Source organism: Bos grunniens, chromosome 1 (assembly GCF_055505025.1).
Source record: "Bos grunniens cultivar Pamir isolate PY7600 chromosome 1, Bosgru_T2T1.0, whole genome shotgun sequence".
NCBI lineage: Eukaryota > Metazoa > Chordata > Mammalia > Artiodactyla > Bovidae > Bos > Bos grunniens.
The window spans coordinates 93,191,317-93,209,405 of record NC_141165.1 but is presented as its reverse complement, the minus strand read 5'-3'; the positions used below and the strand labels follow the sequence as shown (position 1 = coordinate 93,209,405).

Here is an 18,089-nt window from a genome sequence, read left to right as displayed (position 1 = left end):
CAAATCTGTACTCTGCATCTAATCTGGTCCTTGCTCAGACAGTGCCATCTCATCATGTCCTACGTAAGGTCCACATGACGTTCATGTACCTGGCCAAGCCTTTCTTTTCATCATCCATCCATGTGTGAGCTTTGCCTTGTTCCACGTGCTGCTTGAGGACTAGACTGTGTGCCAAGATCATGGGCATTACAAGTTGAGCAAAATAGGCATAGCTTCTTATAGAGTTTATGGAATAGAAAAAAGATGTTTAAAAAACACCAAAACAAAACCCACTCAGTCAAGTATGAATTTTGCACAGGTTGCTCTAAGACCACTCACTCCTTTTGGAGATCAGGGATGGCTTACCACAGGTGATCTGGAGTTGAGTTACCCTGTGCCTGGACTCTCTCCCAGAAGATTTCTCTGCTTCTAGGTTCTCCTCATTATGATTGATACTGACAGATCTTTTTTTTTTTTTTTTTTTTAGTATTGGAGCATAGTTGATTAACAGATCTTTCACAAAACCAGTTTCTTGTCATTCTTCTTTTCGTGGAAGCTTTACAGTGGCCTCCTTGTGTGCAAGCTTGGGCAGAGACTCAGTCTCCATTTGGAGCCTCTTTAGGCTGTTACTTCCAGCACAAGCTGTTGCCCTCTGCCAGAGAACCCCCGGGGCTTCCCTGAGCCCTTCTGTGCACCCAGGGAAATGGACCAGAATCTGAGCCTTACCATTTAAAAGCTGTCATCCTTGGGCTACCCTTGGATCAGATCTGACTGCTGACATTTTCTATAGCAAAAAGAAAGCAGCATAAAATTCCTTTTTTTTTTTTTTTTGGCCTTGCCATGAGGCATGCAGGATCATATTTCCTTAACCAGGGATCAGATCGAACCCGTGCTTCCTGCAGTACAAGCACTGAGTCTTAATCACTGGATTGTCAGAGAAATCCCAGAAAATTCCAGTTTGGGAGCTGCTAAGGAAAAAGTGAAGAGAACAAAAGTTAGAAATTTAAAGCATAGAGAAGTATTTGATTTCCAGCTTCTCTAACTCTAGAAATAGGTCTGCATGGTAAATTAGTATTTTCTTTACTAATTGCCTACGTTCTTTAAGTATTATTTCTGACTGCCTCCTCCTCTAAGAAGGTGCCCAGAACTTTGACAATAATCTTTTATGCCATCTTTATCATTGAGCCTTAGCCTTAAACATATCTGGTGAGGATCACTTCTAAAGACAGAGCCGAGAGAGAGGGTCTACGAGTGGTGAGTAAGGAAAGGAGTGATCAGGTTCGGAGAATTATAGTGTCTGGCCTCTGCATGAAGCTGGTTCTGTGTAGGAGGCACTCAGAGAATACTAAGTAATTCATGAGCTGCAAAACCAGGATAAAACCTTGGATATCATCTTCCCTTGACCTTTTAACAAACTGCAGATTGCTGTTAATTTTGCCTGATTTTGTGTAAAGAATAATGCTCTCCCTGCAAAGATAAAGGTGCAGTCTCTGGAGAGCATATCTTTTTGTTGTGATATGTCAGAGATTCAGAGAGAAAAGTGGGGAAGGGAGGGATGCTAGTCTCCAAAATGCTCTACATCATATCCCTCAACTACGCTTCCCAAGGCCAAAACACAGAAGCTCAAAGAAATTAGACGATCTTCATTTGCCTCATAAAATGGTGCCTAGAGTTCTAGACAATACAGCAGAGCGTTGTGTCCTGCTTTTGGTGATTTATTCTCTGAGGTTACGGGAAAGGCTCTAGAGAAGTAATCTGAAGAACCATGAAGCATCTGGCTGAGGGGTGTATCTCAGTCAGAAGAAGGAGAGGGCACATGAGGGATGGACTTCAGGACCGACCGGGAGTGTGCTGTGACTAGAGAGGTTAGCGCGGAGGAAAAGATCACAAAGAACCGAGCATGTCCCCACTGTGGTTCTTGGTCTTCCCTAGGGACAAGCACAATCAGATCTGTGTCTTTGAAAGTTCATCGTGGCAGCCTACAGGGTGATGGACTGGGGAGTCTCCTAGCCCTTAAGGGCTTCCCTGGTGGCTTAGATGGTAAAGAATCTGCCTGCAATCTGGGAGACCCAGGTTCGACCCCCAGGTGGGGAGGATCCCTTGGAGAAGGGAATAGCAACCCACTCCAGTATTCTTGCCTACAGAATTCCATGGACAGAGGAACTGAAGGGCTACAAGTCCATGGGGTTGAAAAGATTCAGACGCAACTGAACAACCTTCATTTTCTTTCTTTCACTTCTAGCCCTTAAAGTCCCAACAATGTCACTGCTCTGACACCTCCCCAACCTTTATGTTCAGTTGCTGCATGAGCTCCTGCCATATTTTTAAAATTTTATTTATTTATTTGGCTGCACTGGATCTTAGTAGCAGCATGTGGCATCTAGTTCCCTGAACAAGGATCAAACCTGGGCCCTCAGTACTGGGGAGTGCAGAGTCTTAGCCACTGGATCACCAGGGAAGCCTTCCTGCCATATTTTTTAGTGGAGTTTTTAAAAGGATCTCTTTCAGAGTTTCTCCAGGAATAGTGCTGAGATTTTGCAGGGGCATCTCTGGGAATCTGCACTTTCCTTAAGCTCCTTAGAGCGTCTTTTGCAAACAAATGTATGAGAACCTCTGAGAGGCTGGTTTCTAGGCAGACCTCCCTGCCTCTGTTTCAGCCTTTGGGAATGGGTGACCCTGGGTCCAGGGTAAACTCTGTGTATGTAGATGCATAGTCTTAAACCATGAAGTGCCAATAGCAAAGCATGAGATTTAGTGACTTTTCTTTTGCTCATCTGTATTTAATTTCTTTTCTGCTTGTAGCCCTTGTATAATAAGGGCGGGATGGGGGAAGCTAAATAAGTTTAATGAGCACCCAGTATTTGCAAGCACAAAACAAACCTACCACAGCCTTCTTCTCGTGGTAGAAATGAGTTGCCCCAGAAGGGTTACATAGGCAGGCAAATGCTGTTGTTTTCAGCAGGAAGGAGAGGCCTTGTAACAACAGGAAGCTCTGGGAGGCCGGGGTACCAGGGCTTCCAAGCAGAGCGGTTCTGGAAACAATGGCTGCCTGTGGCTCGGGAATACTGGACAGGAAATGAAAGGATGCTAGGAGAGGGTGTGCCTGGAGAAGCTGATAAGGGCTACCTGGCTGTTCTTCCCTTAGACACAGCGGGCCAGCGATGAAGTTGTTTTTTCTAAATGCTCCCCATTTTTCATTAGCAAAGATGATTTTAGGAAAACCTAGAAATGAAAAGAACCCATGGTGCCAGAGACCTGGAAGCCATCAGGAAGCTGAGGCTCCCAGGAGACCCAGAAGGTACAACAAGCAGGAGAAGATATTTCTTGCTTTCAGGCCATGGTCCCGTCAGCCGAGGGGGACCTTCAAATGAACTCAGCACCATTTAAAACCAAGTCCCTGGACCATTCCAGGCTCCATAGTAATCAAAATAGCACTGGGGTTAATAGGAATCCAGCCAAAGCAAAGAGATACATGTAAACCTGCTGAGATTGAAGTTTAGTTAATACTTTCTATTCTTATGGATGGGGCAAGTTGGGGAGTCAATGAACAATACAAATAAGAAACAAAAACAAAACTAACAAGAACTCGCGTGTTTTACTCTAGCAGTCCTAGACATAAACCAGAACCAGTAGGGTGAGGACCTGAATATCGAAGGTAGAGGTCAAATCTAGCTTCTTAATTTCCAGTCCAGCTTGTCCCCAGCTTCATCCAGGAAGTTCACAGGTCACGGGATGTTAGACCTGGAAGGACCATTAGCAATCTAGATCCAGAACTTGAGCCTGTACAGATGAAAGCCCGAGGCTGGGAGTAGCTATATTTTTGCTCGAGTATGTACAACTGGTCATGTTGTTTTAACTGATATGTACTTAGCACCTAGTACCTGTGAGTCACCTGGGGGTAGCTCAAAGGGGACATAGTGGATACTCTCCTCAAAGGTCTGAAATCTAGTACCTGGAGGTCAGGACTAGAACCCAGGTTTCTTAATTCCTTGTCATAAGTCCTTCTTTCTCATCAAGTTGCTTTCGGACATGAAAGCGAAAATGTTCGTCGCTCAGTCGTGTCTGACTCTGCGACTCCATGGACTTTATGCCAGACTCCTCTGTCTGTGGAATTCTCCAGGCAAGAATACTGGAGTGGGTAGCCTCTTCCTTCACCAGGGGATCTTTTCAACCCCGGGATCGAACCCGGGTCTCCGGCATTGCAGGGTGATTCTTTACTGTCTGAGCCACCAGGGAAAACCCAATCACCTCAATTTTCTGCAGCTTTCTGTTCTTCCTCATGCCTGGTCTGTGCCTGGGTTTCCCTGGTGTAGAGGTTAGGCTTATGCAACGTACTGGAAAGTACATGAACTTGGAATCCAGACAGACTCATAATTGCACCCCAGCTTTGCCACTAACAGTTTGACCTTGGGCAAGCCATCCAACCACAACAAACCTTAGTTTTCTATCTGTATGAAAGGAATAGCAATGCCTACACCTCAGAGTTGTGAGAATTAAATGAACTGACTGTTAAGCATGAGTCCCCACAGAGCATTTGGTTAGTGCATCCCGTGATCACCTACTAAGGCATGCAGAAAAAAAAAAATAAGATGGCCTAGAGAAACTCAGATGAGAAAGAAAGCTTACATTGTCCTCATTCTTAAGATGACTGGTATAAGTGAGCACGCAGTTCAAGAAGCTGGTTTGTTTTCCCTATTTCTGTCTCATTAACCGTCTCAGCTCCATCCTTCCCCCTTCTGGGACTCTCTCTGTAGGCAGACATGGCCATCCTCTTTATCCATCACTGTGAAAGAGCCTCCATCTGTGGCATCTCAAGGAGCAGGTGGGAGGAAAGAGAGGGTCTGCTTTAGTCCAGGAAATAAAATCTTGATTGGGTGAGCCAAGCTGACTGTGGTCTGGATGCAGTTAAACTGGTGAGTTCAGTGATTCATTGGCAATAATAGGGAATTGATGCTCCCAGCTGGGCCTTGGAGTGTGCTGGGGCATGCCCAGAAGAACTTTCTGGCATCCGTGAGCAGCCTTATGGAGTGAGTGATGTCTGCTCCACACTCCCCTGAGAGCAAAGTCAGACAGTAGGAAAGATGAGCCAAAAAAAAGTCTTCATAAATTATGCAAAGCCTAGCAACCCCCATGTTCAGCAAGGGACAAGAGGGACATTCCCAGCAAAGGGACATTCCTTGCACTGTTCCTATGTACAAGGCAGGCAGGGCCTGCTCCGAGCCCGAGACCGTGTGGGGCTCCTCCAGGTTTGTTCTCCATGTGGTCTCATCACACCTCACCCAGGTTCTCTAGTCAGCTCCACCCTTCCTCATGGTCACAACCCTCCCCTCGCCGAAACCAAAACACACCCCAGAGGCCACTGTGACAGGCCCTGGTAGGCTGTTTCCAGTTGCTCATTAACTGATGGTGTGTTGCCCCAGGTGCTTGGCTGCCCTCAACCAGCCTTTTATCTTTGAGTCACAAAAGCACTGACCTTTCTTAAAGGAATTTTCAGAAGCAACCAGAAAAGAGTAGGCCGTCTCACCTCCCCTTTCATCTTATGCAAAGTGTAAGAGGTCCTCCACACTGACCCACAAGGGACACCTTATTTTCTCTTGTTGGAGTGATATGTTTTTGGCAAGTCCTTCCCTTCATAGGACTTTCCTGGTAGTTCAGCTGGTAAAGAATCCACCTCCAATGCGGGAGACCCCAGTGGTTCAATACCTGGGTTGGGAAGATCCCCCGGAGAAGGGAAAGGCTACCATTCCAGTATTCTGGCCTGGAGAATTCCATGGACTGTATAGTCCATGGGGTTGTGAAGAGTCAGACACGACTGAGCGACTTTCACTCTCCCTTCATATTACCTGCTCCCTGACCCAACTTTCTCAACAGTCTGTTCCCTTGAAGGGAAGAATTCCAGGGTTACCTCTGAGTAGGCAACTGTCTAGATTGGACATTATTCTATAGGTAGTGGGGAGCCAGTGATGGTTTCAGAGTAGGGAGGCTTTATCATAGTGTTTTAGAAAGGTGTGTCTGGCAGTGGAGCTCAAGACAGAACATAGTCTTTCTTAGCTGTCAAAACTTCCCCAATTTACCTGAATTTACCTTCCCCTCCACTGGACAGGTCTAGTCAGCATTCCTGGAATTCACCACATTATTTCTTATTTTCCTACCGTGTTTATACCATTCTCTGCCCTAGCTCCCATCAGAAAGTGGGTAATGTTTACAAAGTGCTTATTTTATGCTGGCAGCTTACCTAAGTTTTCTGCGTATATCGAAGTATATATTGCATCACATTGTATCTAATCACATCACAGCATCTCAAATCACCCTCTGGGAACCAATGTCAGAGTTCTTATTGCATAGCCTTGTAGGTCCTTCTTTATCCAGTGATCTCACAGCATCATGAGGTGCCGGGGTGAGATCCTGCCTCAGTCCTCTCTAACGAAGTTCCTCTGCTACTGTCAGCTCTCTGTAATGCACACAATTTCCTGTTCTTGATCAAAACCTAGAAACCCTGCCTGACTTCCCCCATCTTTGTGTAACCTTTTAGAAGAAATGCTGTCACATTTTTGTGCCTCTCAAGGGCACTTAAGATATTTTGCTTGGTCTTTTCCTACTGGCTGAGTTGCTTAACGCCTCTGAACTTCAGTTTCCTTGTTTATTAATATAAAACAAGGACATACCTTCCTCAGAAAGTGGTTGGGAGGATTGCACTGAGTGTAAATAATGCATCAAAGTGGTGAGCCCAGGGGTCCGCACATAGTAGGTGCACAGGAATTGTCTCTTCACTTCTTGCTTTCTCGTGAGCAAAGATCTTATCGCCTTTTTGTCCCTTAGGCAGGATAGACTCTCAGTACATGTGCTTTTGATGGAAGGTATAGATATAAAGAGAAAGAAAAGAAAAAAATTTTTCCTTATGATGAGAACACTTAGGATTTACTCTCTTAATTTTCATATATGCTGTATAGCAATGTTAACTATAATCTTCATACTGTCCATTATAACTCTAGTACTTATGTATCTTGTGATTGGAAATTTGTACCTTTTGACCACCTTTCTCCAGTTCCTTCCCTCCACCTCCCCCATCCCTGCCTCTGATAGGCACAAATCTGATCTCTTTTTCTATGAGTTTCTTTTTTTTTCTTAGAATCCACATATAAGTGAGATCATACAGTATTGGTCTTTCTCTGTCTGACTTATTTCACTTAGCATCATGCCCTCAAGGTCCATCCATGTTGTCACAAATGGCATAATTTCCTTGTTTTTATGGCTGAATATTACTCTGTCATATATGTGTGCCACAGCTTATTTATCGGATCATCTTGAGAGATGCATATTGTTTCTGTGTCTTGACTATTGTTAATAATGCTTCCGTGAACTGAGTGGTGCAGGTATCTTTTCAAGTTAGTGGTTTTGTTTCCTTTGGATATATTTCCATTAGTGTAATTACTAGATCACATGGCAATTTTGTTAATATTTTTAATTTTCTGAAGATCCATACTGTTTTTCATAGTGGCTATAGCAGGTTATAATCCCAGTAACAGTGCACAAGCATTCCCTTTTCTCCACATCCTTGTCAGCATCTATCTCTTATCTTTTTGATTATGGTCATTCTAACATGAGGTGATATCTCATTATGGTTTTAATTAGCATTTTTCTAATGGCTAGTGATGTTGAGCATTTTTCATGTATCTGTTGGCCTTTTGTATATTTTCTTTGGAAAAGTGTCCATCCAGATCTTTCTCCCGTTTTTTGACTGTATTATTTAGTTTTTTACTATTGAGTTGTTTGAGTTCTTTTTATTTTTTGGATATTAACCTCTTACCAGATACATGGTTTACAAATATTTTTTCCCATTCCATAGGTTGTCTTTTCACTCTGTTGGTTGTTTCCTTTGTCGTGCAGAGCCTTTTTAGTTTGATGTAGTCCTGCCCGTTTATCTTTTATTTTGTTGCTTGTGCTTTAGATGTTATAGCCAAAAATGTCATTGCCAAGACCCATGTCAAGGAGCTTTTTTCCAATGTCTTCTTCTAGGAGTTCCATGGTTTCGTGTCTTTAGTCCATTTTAAGTTAATGTTTGTGAGGGGTATAAGATACAGGTCTAGTTTGATTTTCTACATGTGAGTATCCAATTTTCCCAGTGCCAATTTTCCCAGACTGTCTTTTCTCCATTGAGTCTTCTTGGCTTCCTTGTCAAATACAATTGACCTAAAAGCCATCACCACCATAAGGTAGGGACTGCAATGGTAGAATTTCAGACATTTTGGTAGTCAAGAGCAAGGAATCAAACAGCTCTCCTTAAATGGTTAAATGGTGCCTCTATACCTGGCCACTAACTCATGGAACCTGTCTTCCTGACAAGGAGGGTTTGAATCAGATAGGTGTACTTGGCATCTACTAGCTGTGTGATGCAGGGCAACTTACATAACCTCTCTGAGAATCATATTTCACATTTTCAAAATCAAGAATTTTACTTGTTTTGTGGATTGGCTATGATTATGGAGAAGGCTACTAAAAGAGAAAAACAGCACCTTATGCAGTACTATTATTTCATGATACATAAAAAGTGTTTTCTTGTTTGAAGGACCCAGATATCAATGGGGCACTGAAAACTTATCTGGAGAGTAATGACCAATCCCTTGTTTGGCAAAACATTTTAAGTGCTTGTGTTTTCAAGTCTATTTTAGGTGAATAAGACAATGCCATCTTCACTGTCCCTAGAGCTGGAGATGACATAGTTTCAGGCAACACCGAGCACCTGCTGGGTGAGAACAGATTTGCAGGAAGTATTTGTTGAATTGGGTTTTTATGAAAAAAATTGGGGAAAGGTAATATATTCTTATAGTTCAAAATTCAAAAGTATAAAAAGTATATAATGAAGAGTCTCCTTCTTACTCATAGCCCTGACTCCAGCTTCCCAGTTCATTTTCCTGCAGGCAGCTAAAGTTATCACTTTTTTATGTGTCCTTCCATAGATATTTAATGCATGTACAAAGGATTTTATAGCTATTCTTTTATTCTCTCTTTTTAAAAAACAAATGTTAGCATACTACTACACTGGTCTGTACCTCATTCTTTTTGCTTAACAATTTATCTTGGAGAATGCTTCATGTATATCAGTACATGAAGGTTTCTCATTCTTTTGATGACTGTATAGTATTCCATTATACGGCTATTCTATAATTTATATAAATAGCTTCCTATTGATGGAGTATCTCATGCTATTACAAATATCGCTGCAATGAATAACCTTGTATGTAGAGAAATGTTCTGGAATTGGAGTAATGAAAATGTTCTGAAATGTGATGGTTGCTTAACTCTGTCAATATACCGAAAACCACTTAATTGTGTGCTTGAAAAGGGTGAACTTTATGACATTTGATTTGTATCTCAATTTTAAGGTTAAAAGAACAAAAGAAGAAACTACTCCAAGGAAGACAGGGCATACTTAAACTTTTTTTCCCCTTGGAAAATTAGAAAGCAGTTAATTTGCTTTTGTAAAAAAACAGAAAACATTATACTTTAAAAAATAAACACCACAAACTCTGTAATTCTACATTAGGCCAGGAGGAAGGGAGTAGAAAGAAGTTAAAACAGAGAGAAGGAATAAGAACTAAAGGGCGGGGGGAGGCAATCAAAGAAGGAGAATTGTAGAAGGACAGAGACCTCTTAGCCAAGCCAAGACCCACAGAAGCTGAGGAAAGCACCGGAGTTGGAGTCCTGGGCCTGAGGAAGGAGGGAGCAGCAATACAGAGTGGGAGCTGGCAGCGGGAGAAGCACGGGAGCCGCTCTGACAGCTCTTGGATTCCTGGGGGATGGAAAGCTAGGAAGTTCTCTGCTAACTCCCAAGAATAACAGAAAGTGAAAGAAAGTGAAGCAGCTCAGTCGTGTCCGACTCTTTGCGACCCCATGGACTGTAGTCTACCAGGCTCCTCCGTCCATGGGATTTTCCAGGCAAGAGTACTGGAGTGGGTTGCCATTTCCTTCTCCAAGGGATTTAAATCTTTATTTCATCTCTTGAAAAACTGCCCTCGTAGAGCAGGCTCATTCACAGCACAGGAGAACTACTTGAAGCCCTCCCTCCCTTCCTCCCCTGTGCCCAGCAGAAGAGTCTCAGAGCTTTTTTCCCTGTTCAGCCACTTGTCTCTCTTTGCCTTTCCCTTTGCAAGTATCAGTTCTTTATCCACCAGTGATCCTTGGTCTTTTCTATTACTTCAATCAAGATGATGAATGTATCCATCATGCCCCAAGTGTTCTCAGCCCCTCTGCAGTCCTTCCTCTTCCTGCTTTCTCCCACTATAAATTGGTTTGCATTTTCTCCGGTTCTGTGTGGATGGAATCATACGGCTTCTGTCACCCATATGCTATATCATTCTTAGTTATTGTTGAGTAGCAGTCCATTGTATGTTTGCACCACTAGACTTTACCTTGAAGATTAGGGATGCAGCACCCAGAGAGGAAATGAAATCTGAGCAGCCCAAGACCTTAACAAAAATCCAGAATGGGGAGTGGGGAATGCCATGTTTCTCTGAAACACAAATGAAGTTTGCACTGTAAAAGAATGTGGTTGCCAAGACCACATAACTGACCAAATAAAACTGTGCTTTTTCCACTGTCCATCGCCAGATCTGGTTAGATCTTGGCCATGCAGGGAGCTGGGGTAGCTTAGCAGACATTACCTCTAGCGGGGATTCAAAGAAATGATTTGACTGCTGGCCTTTTCTTCCCTAAACCCTTGAAGAGGTTCAGAATTGAGGAGACTACCCCCACATATATTTACAAGTATACAATGTCTTTTAGTTGTACCAAGTTGGATCGAATGAAACAAAGGACTTTCAAACATTTGTAAACTGTAAAGTGTAAATCAAAGTGCTCTTTTCCATCGTAGAAAACCACCTCAAGATTTATTTTGCACTCAAATTAAAATTTAACGTTTAAGATCGCTGATCCAGAAAAAACAAAACAAGAAAAGGACTTAGAGAACCATCAGTGCAACAATTCGAAGAAGTTACAGCATTATATCATAATCAGCAACTGTGTGCCCCTCTGTAGGAGGAGACTTGAAGTTCTTTGGGTCCATGGTAAATCCCACAGAACTAGCTCTGTGACTGCAACCTCCAATGGCAACCTCAATAGACAATGGACACTTTCTTTCCATCTCTAACTACTCAGCTATTTTGTTTCAAGCTTTTATCCTGTCCAGAATCCTAGGTTGTCCCCAATTTTATTGGACCCCAGGAACAATAGGCTAAAGAATTCTGAAACTTTGAGAATAAACTCTTAGTAAGCCTCTGAAATATCACCCGTCAGTTAGAACATTGCTTCCCTGAGCATGGGCTACAGATTGGCTGTATCTGAATCACCTGGGAATTTGTCAGAAACGCAGATTCTTGACTCCCACCCTCCTGTTGGAATCTGCATGTTCACAAGATCCCAGGGGGTTGTATCCATGTTAAAGTATGAGGATCACTGGTCTAGACAGTGAGTCTTCAGCTTCAGTGTTGAGGCACTTGTGAGGCAGCTACCGTTGCTGGCCCTCTTCGGGACCACAGTCTGAGAAGTGCTCTGCTCTGGCTCTAGAGCTGGATGGTCACAGAGATCAAGTGGCTCCTTTCCCATTCAGTGTGAGTGATGGAGAATTCCTGCGTCTTCCAACTTGACCCGAGACGAGAATCCAGGAAGGCCAGCACTCCTCAGGGACTGGGACCATGGCCTTTTCCCTTGGATTGTTTTAAAATTGCCTCCTGTTTAAACAGAGCTGTGGACGAGAGGTTCTAGGGCCTTTGTATTGAAGCCAGAGTAAATTTATGGCAGAGGCTCCATCCGGGAATGTGTTTTCCTCACCTTGAAAACAAACAGAGCCTGAGGGGCTGCGGCGGAGTGCCCTGGTGCTGGGAGGTGGCTCTTTGAGAAGGGGATAAGACAGACTTGTGACCCTGCACTGCCCTTCTGTGGAGTGTTCTTTGTAAAGGCCCTTCGAGGCTGAGGCTTTCGTCTTTGAGTCCTCCTTGGGATTGTCCCCAAGCGCTAAAGTCCACCTGTGACCTGCAACAGCCACATTCCTTGGTACCGACACACACTGAGAAACACATCAAGGGCATGCATAGTTCAGAAATCTAACAAAATCTGTACCCTGTTGGGATCCGCTGCCTTTGTTTTATGAAGATACACCTCAGTGCATAGAAAAGTGGCGTCAGGTGAGCAAAATCACTTCAAATAGAAACAGAACCATAGAGGGATGCAAAACCCATTCCGCATAGTGGAGGTGAATGTGAACTTGTAAGCAGCTGGTCAGCTCTGCCCCACTGCCTACCAGATGGGAGGTAGCACAGTTTTCACCAAGACTGCATCTCACAAATGATAAGCTTGCATCATACAGAAGCTTCACACAGAAACAACTGTCATTGTAGAATGCATACTATATTCCAGGGTCTGTGCTAAGTGTTAACAATTATTTCAGTCCTAGCTATGAGGTTAATATCACTGTTATCCTCATTTTACAGATGTGGAAATTAAGAAACAGAGTTACTGCATATTTTGCCCAAGGTTTCAAGAGGCACTTTGGAGTCCAAACGTGGACTCTCCATCATGACTACCCGTGGCAGGCTACAGAACAACAGCTTGGTGTGGTGGAGAAAGAGTCAACCTGTTGTGCACAATAAGGATCTGTTTTTAAACAAGACAAATTTTTTAAGCATTGGAACTGTTTGCCATTTACTTATTTATTTATAAAATATATTTCGAGGCACAAGGTTAGGAGACAAAAATTTCATCGAGAACCTTTTTCATAAGATATATGAAAGTAAAGCTCTTCTGCTTGAAGCCAGGCAGGGACTCTGGACCCCTGCGAACACTCACAGCCCCTCATGTACCACACCCCACTCCCACCCTGTATTCATTCATAGGGAGTAGTTCCACCTCTGTGGTCTCTGGCCGCAATAGTTCCAACCACAAGTTCACTCCCTGCCCTCTTTCTACCTGGGGTAAGTTGGTCATGAATGACAGGGACAAAACATGGGTGTGTCCTGGAGGGGAAAGGCTCTGGAGATACATGGTCTTTGAAAGGTGGGTGGGATATGGTAAGTACGATGAGTTTTACTTAGCACCTAAAATGATTAGTAGTTGAAATGGTGGGGGAGTTGTGTGGAAAGTATTGTACTAGAGAATCCAGGAAGAATGTTGAGTCTGAATGCCTAGTATCTACTCATGTAAAGGTCTAGTACAGCTTGGAATTGTGTGCAGGTGTGATCAAGTGCATTAAGCACTGATAGATTGGTATTAGTCTAATCTAAGATATTAACTGAACTGAACTGAAGATATTAATGGATTGTGTATGTTTTGGGGGAGTGAGCACAGTGCAGTCATGGAGTTTCCGTCCTACCTCTATGCCGGAAGACTTCAGCACCTGAGGCTTTGGTAGTTCCATACCATCCACAGCACGCTCACAGAGGGACCTCAGGTGGATCTGCCTAAGGACAAAGTGGCAAGTGACTTGCCAGTCTCCCCATGCCATCCAGAGGGCCTGTGGCTTCCATTCTGGGTCACTGAGCTTGCCGGGCTGATCAGGTCCAGCCCTGAGGAGAGAAGAGCACAGCCAGACCCTTCTACCCAGACGCTGGACTTATGGAGTGGCAGCAATTCAAGAGGCCATGTCGGTCCCTTTTATGAGGTCCATTCAATCAATGACTCTTTGACCCATTTGGTGGTGGTGAAGTAGGGGGTGGTTCTCACCTTTAAAAAAAAAAAACACTTTAACTTTAAAATCACCTTCTTCCAGTCTTTTTTCCCTTTGCAGTTTTCTAAACCTAGCTGAATTCACAACATATATTTGATTTTGTGCCTTGTTTTTCTGTCACCTATCCACATCATAGGTAGACAGGTACATCATAAGCATTTTTCCATATGTTAATTACATTTTGCAAGCAACAAGTACTCTTAAGTGAGGTAAATAAATTTACCTGCCCCTTGGCTTCCTCATGTGTAGAATAGGCAAGAGTTCTCTAATTTTATCACAGGGGTCACCTGGAAGGCTTTTTAAAACACAGATTGCTGAGCACCACCTCCAGAATTTCCCGTTCAGTGGGTCTGGAGTGGGGCCTGGGAATCTGCACTCCCAACAAGTTCCGAGGAGAGCCTGGTGCTGTTGGTCAGGAGACCACACTGGGAGAATCAGTGAAATGAGGAGACTGAGTTGTGGGATTTCCAAGGTCACTGCTGGTTTCAAAAATCCAAGTGTTTGCATATTTTTCAAATTCTTTAAGACCTAACTCTTAAAACACACGCATTTTCCAACTTTAACAAAACCCTATGATTTTTTTTTTAAATACCAAAGAACATCATCTCCCATTTAAACGTAATTGTTTCCACTTGTAACTCATATGCGTTCCATACTTCTCTTTAAAGTTACCTGGATTTTTAAAAGCCTATCTCTCAAAGACAGTCAGACTTAAACCTAATGCTTTTTTCTTTTCCTTTGCATAGTTCCATATGTATTGAAGAGCTGTGCAGAATTTATAGAGACTCACGGAATTGTGGATGGAATTTATCGGCTTTCAGGAGTCACCTCAAACATACAACGGCTAAGGTAAGCCCAAGAATCGCCCCCAAAGAACTCTCCCATGATCCTTCCTCTGTCCATACGTCTATCTGCAGGCGTTGGGAGTACTAAAGACTGAAGGGATTGAGGGAAGGATGTCAGGGCACAAGATCAAGTGCTAATGTTTTCAGATGCCTAACTGTTCTTAATCTAATCAGGAAACTCCAATCTGATGTAATTCCTTCCAACAGAAACTCCTGAGGGCTTTTAATCTGTTCCTATTGCACCAGATTTATTCTTTTTAGGTGGATTCAGCTGAACTCAAATGATTTAAATTACAAGCTGGGAAAAAATGATTTATTATTACTCACTTGCCTATCCAAAGCTCAGATCCCCATTACATGATATTCAGAACTTAAAGGTCAATGTGAGTTTTTCTGTTGACACACACTCAACATTTGATAGTTTCATCTGGTCAAAAAATCAGATGTCTGCATGATTGTGCATTTCTGTAATTGATGCCTGTATTTCTGAAATTACTGATAGGGGAACAATTTCCAATTCTATGGATTTATCCTAAACAATTCTATAATGTATCCCAGAATTTTTTTAATTAAAAGGACTGTAATCTTCAAATATGTATTGATATTATAGCTGTAAAATAAAAGTAGTATATGTAATGTATATATAGAATATATACATTATATACAATATAGGCACTAATGGTAAAGAACTTGCCTGCCAGTGCAGGAGACATAAGAGATGTGGCTTGGATCCCTGAATCTGGAAGATCCCCTGGAGGAGGGCATGGCAACCCACTCCAGTATTCTTGCCTGGAGAAGCCTATGGACAGAGGAGCCTGGTGGCTACAGTCCAGCATCACAAAGAGCTGGACACGACTGAAGCAACTTAGCACACACACATAGGTATATATAGAGAGAATATGTACTTTATATATAATATATAGTGTACTAGGACTAAAATAATAGGTTTATGTATTTTAAATATTGTTCTTTAATACAAAAGAATACATTTTAACATATTTATTACATATTCTTTAGTTGCAAATGTAGACTTTTAAAATAAAACATTGTTACAAGATTAATATGTAAATTTTACATTGTGCAGGTAATTCATTTTTATCTTCCTCCTCCTATTCAGTTTTTTGCCCCTCCTCCTCAAATCTCAATTGTCATAAAACTATACCACAGGAATAAAACATCCTTTTTACTCCCGGAAAAGTGATAACTATTTTAAAAATAACTGGTTTTTTGCAGCCATAGATTTGAACAGATCTGTGTGCTTACATCAGTTCACTAGTTTACTCATGTGATATTTTTCAGAGTTTCAACAGCAAGCATTGGTCTACTCTCAGCTCTGAAACATACCGCACAGTAGGTGGTATTGTGGAAGGACACTTGGACAATGGCCAATTCTTTTTCACTTAAGGACTGACCTTAGCCTTGACAAGGGAAATTTTTGGCTATCTAGATGAATAAGCTCTAAGTTGTTTGTGTTCTGCCCTTGTAAAAAAAACACATGCCTGTGAATTTACGAGGCCACTGCATGGTTTTCTTTTCAAGGTCTCACTCAGTCCCTTTCAGGTTCTGACAGCATCAGGGATTTCCCTTCTCTTTGTTAAAGGGGCAGAACCACAGGAGAAGGGGCAGCAAGCTGTTTCCAGATGCTGGTTTTGAGAGTCCAGTTGCCGTTGTCACTTCTTGTCCGACTAAATGAATACTCTCAAAAACCTAACTTCTCTTCTGTATTAATGCTCAGATTTATCATCTTTTAAATAAATTTTAACTTGCAAATATATACCATTTGAGGCAGTATATTCATTAATCATGCTCAGAAATGTTTTTTCAGTTAGAAATGAGGCCTGGAATCTGATGATGTTCTCAAACACCCCACTATAGAGTGTTTAAGAAGATTATTTATAAGCTTATTTGCCCTGTGGGAGTCACTGTCAGGCAGCCTAGAAGTTTCCATTCAGTATCAAAGAGAGAGTTGATTGAAGTTCTCAGACCTTGAGTTTGAGTCTCCAGATAAAACAGTTGGCTGACATGAATATGTGGACATGAATGATAACAATCTGACTCACCCTGGGTTTGGTTTCTCCTCCAAGAGAGAGAAGTTCATTTAGAACAATATTTTGGAAAAACTTAAATCTCAACAGGGTTTTTGGAAAATTGTTTTCATATTTCTTCACTGTTCACGGTTGAAACTACAGATATAATGCCATGAGAAATCCATTTGTAAATGGGATTATGTCTTTCTCATTACAGCAGCTTCTGCAGGGAAGACCCAGACCTGAAGTGGAAATGTTTTGTAGTTTTCTTGGGCCTGGAATAGAAGGTCTTTTTGATTCAAGGTCAAAAATATGGTCAGATCAGCAGTTTAGGGTCTTTTTACCCTCTAAGCAGCCCAAGTAGCTGCTGACATGGAACACATGTTCCTGGGATTGTTATGTCTCTGTCTGTGTTGTTTCAGGCAGGAGTTTGGCTCAGATCAATGTCCAGATCTGACAAGGGAAGTGTACCTCCAGGACATCCACTGTGTGGGCTCCCTCTGCAAGCTCTACTTTCGGGAGCTGCCCAACCCCCTCCTGACTTATGAGCTCTATGAGAAATTCACGGTAAGTGTTTGGATTTCCATTATGGTTACTGGGTGGGATGCATGGATGGGCCAAAGAAAGTTTCAGCACTAAAATTACAATAATAATACTTACCAGCTGGTTGCCATTATCTTGGTGATGGAATTAGGATGGTATTGTGAGGAAAGCAGGGTGGTGGGACTGTTTGCTATATCTTTCCTATCTTAAATTTTCAGAATGTTTGTTTGCTTGCATGAGCTAGCTTAAACCATCTCCATATTTATGTAACCAAATGTGTGTCCATAGATAGGAAGGAAACAAAGAAGCAGAGAATGAAGTGACTGACCCAAAGTCACACTCTATCCCCAAACAGAATAGGAACCTGAGACTTCAGATGCTACCTCCATGATTAATTCATTTCAGGCTGTTCCTTCTGTGTTTCTGTTGGGAGTTGTATAAAGAGGTGGGTGGGTAGAGAGGGGAGAGAGAATAAACAGAAATCAAGAGAGAAGTCGGAAAGCTGAGGAGAGAGAAGATTCTGGAAAAAGCAGCTAAGAGGGAGTGTAGATTGGGCTAGTGAGTTGGGTGGTGGAGGATGAATGGGCAAGAGCAGAACGCCTACCTAGCAGTTGCAGCATCACCAAATCCCACCCCCACAGGAAAAGGAGAATAAATGCTTAGAGCATGTCTGTAGTGTCAACCTTAAAAATAGGGCTTGAACATTTGGCTGTGATGGGGGTAGGAGAGGTGCTGAGTAGGTGAAGAGTTGGGTTTAACCAAGGTTGAGGCTCAGCTAGAAAAAGAAGGTGAGGGAGATCAGAGTGTGTGCAAGTGAGTGATTGAAATAATTGACCATAGAATTTTGTCTGGATAAGAAGAGAAAGGAGGGCCTAAGGTGGGCAACAATGAAAAAATAATGGATCATTCATCCCAGTGAAATCAGTAAACTGTTGAAGTAGGGTGGTCAGAGGGGATGTTTGAAATTAAGTTTATGGA

At 42.5% G+C, this 18,089-nt stretch overlaps 1 protein-coding gene across 3 annotated transcripts in view; it reads left to right on the top strand.

Moving 5' to 3' along the window:
* Positions 1–18,089, top strand: part of ARHGAP31 (Rho GTPase activating protein 31) — a 128,441-nt gene that overhangs the window by 60,938 nt on the left and 49,414 nt on the right. The window contains exons 1-3 of one of the 3 annotated variants that reach the window (XM_086404560.1): positions 14,055–14,168; positions 14,443–14,545; positions 16,991–17,135. Coding sequence is in view for 2 of the 3 variants with exons in the window: in XM_086404550.1 (XP_086260676.1) it covers positions 14,269–14,314; positions 14,443–14,545; positions 16,991–17,135 (294 nt within the window). In the remaining variant the exon portion in view is untranslated. Of the gene's footprint in view, positions 1–14,054; positions 14,169–14,253; positions 14,315–14,442; positions 14,546–16,990; positions 17,136–18,089 lie in introns of those variants that run through there. The other 2 variants (XM_086404550.1, XM_086404540.1) reach the window with 2 other exon arrangements.